Source organism: Sciurus carolinensis, chromosome 1, assembly GCF_902686445.1.
Source record: "Sciurus carolinensis chromosome 1, mSciCar1.2, whole genome shotgun sequence".
Classification (NCBI taxonomy): Eukaryota; Metazoa; Chordata; class Mammalia; order Rodentia; family Sciuridae; genus Sciurus; species Sciurus carolinensis.
Window position 1 is genome coordinate 194,834,344 of NC_062213.1, and position 9,883 is coordinate 194,844,226.

General features: G+C 55.2%; 1 protein-coding gene across 1 annotated transcript; it reads left to right on the top strand.

Annotated features, from left to right (window-relative positions):
• The first annotated feature begins 1,264 nt into the window (after nt 1-1,264).
• Nucleotides 1,265-9,494, top strand: Ddost (dolichyl-diphosphooligosaccharide--protein glycosyltransferase non-catalytic subunit). Its single transcript, XM_047550695.1, has 11 exons — nt 1,265-1,538; nt 1,750-1,860; nt 5,666-5,752; nt 6,613-6,716; nt 6,834-6,928; nt 7,170-7,263; nt 7,507-7,655; nt 7,984-8,131; nt 8,664-8,784; nt 8,894-9,000; nt 9,091-9,494. The coding sequence occupies exons 1-11, from the start codon at nt 1,385-1,387 to the stop codon at nt 9,238-9,240; spliced, it is 1,320 nt and encodes a 439-aa protein (XP_047406651.1). The 5' UTR covers nt 1,265-1,384; the 3' UTR covers nt 9,241-9,494.
• Nucleotides 9,495-9,883: the final 389 nt, after the last annotated feature.

Genomic DNA, 9,883 nt, shown 5'->3' on the forward strand with positions numbered 1-9,883 from the left:
GGAGCTCTCTACCACTAAGCTACATCCCCAGCCCTTTTTATTTTTTTTAATTTTGAAACATTCTTGCTAAGTTGTGGAGGCTGGCCTCATGCTTATCGTGATCCTCCTGCCTCAGCCTCCTGAGTAGGCCTCCTGAGCAGCTGCTGAAGCTAGCTTTTAAAATTATATATTCACCATGTTTCCAGTGGGGCACCAGGCAGTGTTACTGAACCCGAGTTTGGAAGCTCAACCTACTGAAAAACCAGTGTTGTAGTGATGAAAGTTGGGGAGAAAGAGGAATGGAGAAGAGGGAGCTCTGCTCACAAATCAGCTTCTCAACTCCAAGGGGTTAAGGATGACAGATATAGGACAGGAAGAAAAGGGAGAGGGAGAGGCTAATAAAGGGGAGGAATATTCATGTCTTTTCTGGGACTAGGTGGACATCTTTCAGAGAATTTGAGTGCCACCTCTTGTCATTACTTTCATGGCCTGGTGTTTCTGGTCATGGTGGCTGGTAGGTGTCTAGCCCTGAAGGTTGGGGTTACGGGTGGCTGGGCAAGTCTAGGTCAGGTTACTCCTATTATAGTCCTGGGCAATACATCTCAAGTGTCATCCTGTCTACGTATAGTATAGAACAGAGTCGACCCAAAGGTTAAGGCAACAAGGAAGACAGACGCCAGGCCACCTCGTCCCATTCTAGTCACCCACCGGGCACCTACAGCGACAGCGGCCTTCAGGTTCCCGAAGAGTAACCCAGACAACTCATCACCAACACTCGCACGTCGGAGGTGTGATCTGCAGCAAGCCCGTGGGGCCTAACAGTGTACTGCCCAGCGCCCATGACCTCCAAAGTTAGTGATTTTAAAAGTCGCCGAAAAGCAAGTGAAGCCTCGGGGTGTATCTGGGTTTTTCCCAGTTCCCCTGGCCTGTCCCCGTCCTCTAGAGGTATGGGAGGTGGGCCTCCCAGTCGGCCCTAGACTAGGGAGGACCGAGGAAGCGGCCGGGTGCCCAGGCCCCCAGTGGGAGGAGACACGTCGGAAGAGACCACATTACTGCCGGAAGCAGGCTCTGGACTAGCGGCGGGGCGGCCTGGGCGGAGCCAGGGCGCTCGGCCTTGTTGATTGGTCGCGGCTGCAGAGCTGTCTCCTCAGGATTGAGCCTTTTCCCCTGGGGGGGCGGGGCCTCAGGTCCCTTCTACCAATAGCGTGCAGCGGGCCCGCCTCCGACCAGCGCACCCCCGGAAGAGCTCCCAGCTCCTCGCCCTCAAAATCGCAACTGTTGACGCCCGGCCGGGAGTATCGGGATCACTTCCGGGTGGCACTCCAGGGCCACGAGTCGCGATTGGCCTGCGGTAGACGGGACACTTCCGGTGTCCAGGTGTGGGTTCCTTGGCTGCAAGGGGAAGATGGAGCCGTGCGCGGCGGCGCGCGCTTGGTCCCTCCTGTGGCTGCTGCTCCCTTTGCTGGGCCCGGCCTGCGCCAGCGGTCCCCGCACTCTGGTGTTGCTGGATAACCTCAACCTGCGGGAGACACACTCGCTTTTCTTCCGGAGCCTGAAAGGTTTGAGCGGGGTCCGAGGGGACGGCGCGTGAGGGTCGGGGGTGGGGAGCACGCCCGAGCCCGAGGGCATCAGCACCGTCCCTCGCCCTCGGTTTCCTGGAGGCCCCCAGGGCCGGCCTGCCGCCCGGAGTGGGGCTCGCGATGTCTGCGGCAGGGGTTCCCTTTGCGTCCTGTCTGCCCTAGTTGATTGTTTTTGTTTTTTCTTGTCCAGATCGGGGCTTTGAACTCACATTCAAGACCGCCGATGACCCCAGCCTGTCCCTCATTAAGTACGGGGAGTTCCTCTATGACAATCTCATCATCTTCTCCCCCTCGGTGGAAGGTAAGGGCTGCGCGTCGCCGGGATTCAGGGCCCTGGACGCATCCATTGCTCTCTCCTGGTTCTTGGGCAGGTTCAGGGTCTGGGGATGGGTTGCCAGCCCTGGTACTGCTGCTGCCGGAGAAGGGGAAATGTTACTTTCTCACCTGGGCCCAGGAGGGGATGTCTTTCTAAAAGACACAGTTAAGGATTGTGGGGTCAAGTGTTGCCAAAGACGGTGGAACTCGGGGGCCCAGCTCCTCTGGGGAGAAGGAAGTTTTCTGGAAGTTTTTTCTGCAAAGGGTCTGGTAGATGAAAAGTCCCTGATTGAGTTTGCCTGTGTGGAAAGAGGGGTTGGCATGTTATTACTGTAGATTACTGTAGAGAGGCACTGTGCAGGGTGGTAGCTGACCTTAAGATGAGAGAAACACTTAACCTCCAGCTGAGTAAAGCCTCCTACCCATTTGAGATTCGCTGGATATGTTCAGTGGCCCAGCAGAGGGCTAGTTATTGAATATAATATCTTCTTCAGATTATGTAATTTATACTTCAGTATTCCTATTTTATGAGGCAATCCACTCCATCACTGTGTAATTCTGTTAAGTTATATTAAACTGCAACTTGTCTCTTTCTTAAGACTGTGTTTATTTGGGGAGGGAGTTTTCCAGCCTTCCCCAGGGCCTTAGGGAAAAGTCTGGTGCCTATCTTGCTGAGACACATAGCTCTCACATGGCCAGAGCCTACTTAGGTATTTCTTCTGACTAAATACCCCCAGTTTCTTTGGCTGTGCTTGTTTTGGTAAGAATGCTTGTGATTCTCTTCTTCATTTGCTTCAGTCTTTTCCATGAAGGACTCGTGTTGTCCCTCTGCACTAAGATGGACCCTGCATCCCTCCCTTCAGTTGATGAAGCTTGGGACATCTTTTGCTTTGTTGGCAGCTACTTCGTTTTCTGTAATTCACATGAGCTTGGGTTCTGCCAAATCCCTGAAGTATTTTCCTCCCGAGTCTTGTCACTTACTATCTTGCTCCAAACTGCCCTGCAACATGTGACTTTGGGACTGGCTTTTTGGAGGCAAGGGTAGTTGGGTAGATGTGACCCCAGACTCTGCAAGGTAAAATCTTCAAATGAGTGGGCTGACGGGAGCCACCAGCAGAGTGGTTGTCTGCTGAGTTGCTGCTGTATTTGGGACTCTGAAATACACAGTCCAGTGGTTGGGTAGTCCAGTGGTGAGATAATAAGGATAGAGAGTCTGCCCTTGGAGAGTTCTTTGTCTGTCTTTGAGGAAATAAAATAAAGACTGGAAATGAATTTCTAAACCGTGTGTCCGAGTGGAGTGAAAGAGCTGTCCAAGTTGTGCTTTTGGAGGTAGATTGGGAGGGAAAGGAGCAGTGGGGAGACGGTTTGGAAAACATCAGGAAGAGCTGGTGGCGGGAGAGACACAGAGCCTCAAATAGTATTTCCCAGAAGTTAAGCATTTGTGTGTCTCCTTCCTGATTTCTACCACCTTCCATGTCACCTGTACTAACAAACCAGTAATGAACCCAGTATTGTCACTGCAAATGGAAAGCCAGTGTCAGGTAGATGCTAACTGTGAATAGATAGACCAGAACCAGTGCTGGTAAGTTCTAGCCACGTACTGTTGCCTGCGCAGGTTCCCTCCTCAAAGAGAGGAGTTCTAAAGGCTGGAATCAAACTAAGGTATACTCTTTGATGGAGAAAGCTTGAAAAATAATTGGGAAGAGAGATTGAACATTATTTAAAGCACTGTCCCCATATCACATTGGTCAGCTTTTTGCTCCTGGTGTGGTCCCACACCCGGAGCTGCTGCTGCAGGAAGCCCTCTCAGGCTGTCTTGGGGAGAAGGCTCATACCTGCCAAGGGCCCAGAATATGGGGGTGGCTCTGCTTGGGGTCCATCTGTGTCTGTGACCACATTTGCTCTCCAGGTTGCAAACACTGGCTGGCTCCCTTCTCCATGCACTAGTGGCTCCTCACCCTGTCTGGGATTAGGAAGTCCCGGGTTGCATGCAGTGACAGCACAGGGGAAGAGTGCACGCGGCCGGCAGACCCTGAATTCCTGCTCAGTAGATGCGAGGTGGGCTCGGGGAGGTGCAGGGAAGTGGAAGCCCAGGCTGCCTCAGTTTCAGAGCAGGTGTTCAGTGCATCCCAGGCCTCTAGCCACGAGAGGCCAGTAGCTACGTCACCACCACTGTGATCATCAAAAATGTCTTCTAGACAGTGCTCTGAGGGGCACAGTCACCCCAGGTCGAAAACCACTGAGCTATACCAAGAAGCTGTTTTGGAGTTGTTTCAGGCTCTTCCTGGCCTTTGTAGGAGAGCGGCTAGATGGCTTTCTACTTGTGATAGGAGGCAGGGTCCCCAGGAACAGAGGACTCTTTATACTTGAAGGTGAGGTGCGTTTTAATTTTTTCAAAGAGTCAGAAAAGGGGTCTGTTCCATTCAGATCTTCACAGAGTCCTTTCATGGACTCCTTCCTGTCCACCTGTCTAGTGGATGTCTGACAGACAAACTTCTATGTCTGGTCTTATAAATTGGCACTTCCGTCCTTCCAGTTGCTTGGGCCAGGTTCCTTGGGACTATCCCCAGTGCCTCTCTTGGGGTTCCAGCCACATGCAGCCCATTAGGGCCTCTGTGGCTTTACCTTCAGGCCCATGGAAAGACCTCCCCTCCCCCTCTGCTGTACTATCTGTGTGTGGTCTGGAAGCACTTGTCCCAGCCTGGACTTCATGGTGGCCTCCTAACCTGTCAGGATCTCCACCCTCACTCCTTTCTTTCCCCTGGTCTCCTGCTCAGAATCCTCCCATGGCTCCCAGGCCCGAGCCCTCACGTGGCAGTCAAAACCCAGTGAAAGATCCTTCCCCTTGCAGGGTCCTTCAGCCTCCCTGCTCTAGCCTCCCTGCTGGTGAGCGCCCCTGCCCCGCTCCCAACTTTGCACCTGTTCTGGGCCTGGAGTGCACCTGCCCCACACGCTGCGAGGCTGCCTCACGCCTCTGCAGGGTCACTTGTTGGAGGTCTTCCCTTGCCAACCTTGGCACACGGCTCTCCTCTCATTGCCCGTCTTTCCTTCTCCTGAGCTTGCAAGGGGTACTCACTGAACAGGTGCGGGGGTTCCTGAGCACACCGCTGCCCCCACTGCCCTGGGGCGCGTTTGCTCGGGAGGGGCCTCCAACTCAGCTCGCCCACCTGTGCTAGTTCTGAATGCTAACGGAAGTGGTCACCTGACTGAATTGGTGGACCACGGAGGAATCGGATCTCATGGTTGCAGATGTTGGAGGAGCAGTACTGGTGGTTCCGTTGTGGGTAGCGTGGTGGTGACCCTGTAGGCACGGGACACAGAAAGAGCTGCTGTCGGGCCAGTGGGTGTCAAGTGACAGTGTCCTCCACAGATTCAGCAGTGCTTTTTCTCAAACAGTGGGTGAAGTGAAAACTGTCAGGTGACCCCAGGTGCGGCCCCAGGGAGGACAAAGACACTGCATGAAAGCACAGTGATGCTTTTGGGGACATCATTCCTTGAGCTGTGCCTGGAAATGGCAGCACTTCTAAGTGAGCATTGCATGTGACCTGAAACATGGCGCCCAGCGTGACAAATGTCATTAGTAATTGTTTGTTTCATCTAAACCTCTAAAAGTCCATGAATCTAAGCCATTACTTTGAGTCCTGGCTTTTGGGAAATGAGGACTTGTCCTTCACCAGCTGTGGCATCGTAGCCTCCCTTTCATTCTGTGCCCACAGGGGACCCCCAGTCCTACCATGAGTGTCAGGGAGCAGAGAGTGCCTTCTGGGTCACTGGCTAATGTCTTCTTTCAGATTTTGGAGGCAACATCAATGTGGAGACCATCAGTGCTTTTATTGACGGGGGAGGCAGTGTCCTGGTAGCTGCCAGCTCGGACATTGGTAAGCCGGACCTGGGAAGTTCTGGTGCTTTCCTCCGTTCTCCAGGGAGCCTGGCATTCTCTGGGTGGGCCTGGGCCAGCAGTCAGTGAGGGGCTCAGTCCCTCGTTGCTTTGCTGTGACCGTCAGTGAGATACAGGGCTCCAAGCTTAGAAACCCTGGTCGGGTTTTTCATTGTTGGCTTTGTTTTGGTGACTGTCCCTTACAGAGGGAAGGCCCAAGCATTGGACTGATTTTTATCTTGTTTTCTTTTTCTTTCTTTCTTTGCAGCGCTGGGGATGGAACGCAGGGCCCTCTGCCGCTGAGGCACATCCTCAGTCCTTGTGTTCTATTTTGGAAAATTTCAGATACCTAGAAGTAGGGAGAGAGTCGCGTCCTTTGCCCATGTGCTGACCCCAGCCTCTGTTCCTGGGCAGTCTGGTTTTACATTTTCAGTATCGACAGTGTTTTTGTTTTTGGTTTTGGGTTTTGGACTGGTACCAGGTGTTTCACCACTGAGCTAGAGCCCCAGCCCTTTTTTGGGACAGGATCTCGTAAGTTGCTGAGACTGGCTTTGAGTTTGTGATCCTCCTGCCTGAGCCTCCCGAGTACTGACAGGTTTTAAAACTACGTTCCTCCCGCTGGGGTGTGACGAGGACAGGAGAAACCTTGTCAGCCCAGGCGTGTCAGCTTCAGGGGTTTGTCACGGTGTGTTGGTGGAAGAGCAGACCAGCTGGTTGTTTGTTCTGTCAATTCAGAGTCGACGGCTGGAGCCCGAGGCTGGCCTGACGAAGCTGCTGCGTGGTGCTGGCCAGTGAAGAGTGAGTCATAGCTTCACCGCGACCCCGCAAGGGCTCAGCCAGGCATCTCTTGGGTCTTTGCAGGTGACCCTCTCCGAGAGCTGGGCAGTGAGTGTGGGATCGAGTTCGATGAGGAGAAAACAGCTGTCATCGACCATCACAACTATGACGTCTCCGACCTCGGCCAGGTAAGCAGGCCCGCTGCCTTCTGGACTTCTGGCTCTGCTCAGCCTGGAGACAGAGCGGGCCAGAGGGGCTCCCTGCCCAAGGAACTCTTCCAGACACCCGCTCTCCCTGGGCTGCAGCACACCCTCATCGTGGCCGACACTGAGAACCTGCTGAAGGCTCCGACCATCGTCGGGAGATCGTCCCTAAATCCCATCCTCTTTCGGGGAGTTGGGTGAGTAGCAGGCAGGGAGAGGCCTCCAGAAACCAGGGACGCTAAACCAAGCTTGTGATTTTGGGGGGTGTTCCTTCCCCCAGAAGATGTGGGTGGTTAATTTCTTACTGGAGTGAGAGAAGATCTAAGTGTCTGACTTTTGAGAAGGAAGGATCCATCTTGGGAGGAAGCGGCCTGGGGACCCCTCATCTCCGGGCTCATCCTTGGGTCAGTGTTGGGCCGTTCTCTCTTCCTTCTGCAGGATGGTGGCGGATCCTGACAACCCGCTGGTACTGGACATCCTGACAGGCTCTTCCACCTCTTACTCCTTCTTCCCAGATAAACCCATCACCCAGGTGAGGGCCTTTGCAGCCTCGAGCTTCCACATTTAAAATAAAAACAGCAGAGGAGGCATGCTTGGCTGAGGCCGTGAAGGGACAGGTGGAAGGAAGGGCACGTGGCAGAGGCAGCGTGCTCTCCAGGTGCCCTTCCTCAGGTCGGGGCACAGCTACTTGGGTGCCCAGCCTGTTGTCCTCTTCCTCTGGTGGCTGTGGCTTCACCCTGGCAGTGCGTGGGTGACCCCCTCCATCTGTTCCCAGTACCCCCACGCAGTGGGGAAGAACACGCTGCTGATCGCCGGGCTCCAGGCCAGGAACAACGCCCGGGTCATCTTCAGCGGCTCCCTCGACTTCTTCAGCGATGCCTTCTTCAACTCTGCAGTGCAGAAGGCCATGCCTGGTGCCCAGAGGTGGGGTCCCCAGGGCTCCGGCACATGGTCTGGGAAGTGCGGGCTGTGGGTTGTGGGCAGCCTGTGTGCCCGCTGGGCTCATGAATCACTGAAGGTGACTCTGTTGCTCATGTTGCTGGTGTGGGCACTGCACAACTTTCAAGGCCATGACGACCTATCTGGAGACCCGATCTCCAGCATTCCTTCATAAATGTGTGTATTTGTGGGGCAGAGGAGGCCCGCGCACGGAGTCCGGCTTACGGGCTGTCGTGGTGGACCTGGGTAGCCTGCGCCCTCAGGCGCGGGAGGAAGTGGCCCAGGCTGCAGCCTCGCCTTCTCCCTCCCACAGGTATTCCCAGACGGGCAACTATGAGCTAGCGGTGGCCCTGTCCCGCTGGGTGTTCAAGGAGGAGGGGGTTCTCCGCGTGGGACCTGTGTCCCATCATCGGGTGGGCGAGACAGCCCCGCCCAACGCCTACACTGTCACTGATCTAGTGGTAAGAGCTCTCGGGTACAGGGACGGGCCAAGTTGAATCACTTTGACTCAAAAGCATTTATTGAACATTTTGGTGCCTGGGCTCAGGGGCACAAAGAAGGAAGGGGACATTCACCTCCATCCCTAAGGGAGTCAGCCTGGGTGCGGAGCCTGCAGTACACCCGTGTCTAACAGGAGGCTCCTGAAGAGCCGTGTTGCTGTGGGGGCGCTGCGCCGCCTGCCTGCCCAGGAAGCGGGATTTATAAGAGGAATGACGTCGGGGCTTTGGGCCGTCGGGCAGGAGGGCGGAGACTTGAGCTGCACGTCTGGGAATGGAGAGGCCTAGGTCGACTTCCATGGCCAGGGACTCTGCGCTGAGGACTTTGGGAAGGCGGAGGCTGCCAGGCACTAGCCCTGCCAAGGAGTGCAGGGAGGGTGAGGGACTTCGCAGGCTGCAGGGCTCCAGGAGGTCCCTGCCGTGCTGTGCAGCATGCCTGCAGGTGTGGCACCTGCCAGCCGCCAGCAGCCCTGGCTGACCCAGCCCTTCATCTCAGGAGTACAGCATCGTGATTGAGCAGCTCTCCAATGGCAGGTGGGTCCCCTTCGATGGTGACGACATTCAGCTGGAGTTTGTTCGCATCGACCCTTTTGTGAGGACCTTCTTGAAGAGGAAGGGTAGGCGAATCCTGCCAGAGAAGGCTGAGGGCGGCCCGCCTTGCTCGCCTCCACGAGGTCTGGCAGGGAAACACTCCAGGAAACCCCTCTGGTGTCGCTTTTTCCCCAGGTGGCAAATACAGCGTCCAGTTCAAGTTGCCCGACGTGTACGGCGTGTTCCAGTTCAAGGTGGATTACAACCGACTGGGCTACACCCACCTGTACTCTTCCACGCAGGTAAGCACAGCGGGCAGCCCCCGCCTCGGGCCAGCGGTGCCCTGCCTGGGCCTCCCCGTGGCCAGGCCTGCCCCCTCTGTCCCGTTGCAGGTGTCCGTGCGGCCCCTGCAGCACACACAGTACGAGCGCTTCATCCCCTCGGCCTATCCCTACTACGCCAGCGCCTTCTCCATGATGGCAGGGCTCTTCGTCTTCAGCGTCGTCTTCTTACACATGAAGGAGAAGGAGAAGTCCGACTGAGGGGCCAGGCCGGACTCTCTACAGCAGAGAATGGAGGTTTTATCAGGGCGGGTTGGCTGTTTTGTTTTGTTTTGTTTTGTTTTGTTTCGAAGCCGCGGGAAATGGCACAGCCTTATTACCTCAGTGGGGGACGCAGCGCTGGGTACGGGAGGGGGCAGGGATCATTTTTGCATTTCTTCCACCTTGAATTGCTGTGTGTTTTTCATATGTACAGTCACCCCATCTCTAAAATAAAGAGAAACGTTGCCCTCACACTTACCCTGGCCCCGGCCATATTTGCTGCTAGTGGGGTGCTGCCAGGAATCACTAGCTGCACCTAGTAAGTGGCTTCTTTTAGTTTTGCCAAGGCTGGACTATGAAATGATCCTAACTTCTCAAAGGGTAAACTAAAGTTAATACGAAAGAAACGTAAGTTTATATTCACCTTGCTGAAGGCCAGAGCTGTGTTCCTCAGAAGCATGTGTGCACGCCGGGAGCGGCAGCACATGCCTGTGACGCAGCGGCTCAGGAGGCTGAGGCAGGAGGCTCCCCAGCTCAGCGGCAGTGCCCCAGGTGCAGTCCCTAGGACCACGCAAAGGATGTGGGTGCACGGTTACATGGAATCTCTTCCCCAATGTTATGTGCCCACAAAATTCTCCTGTGA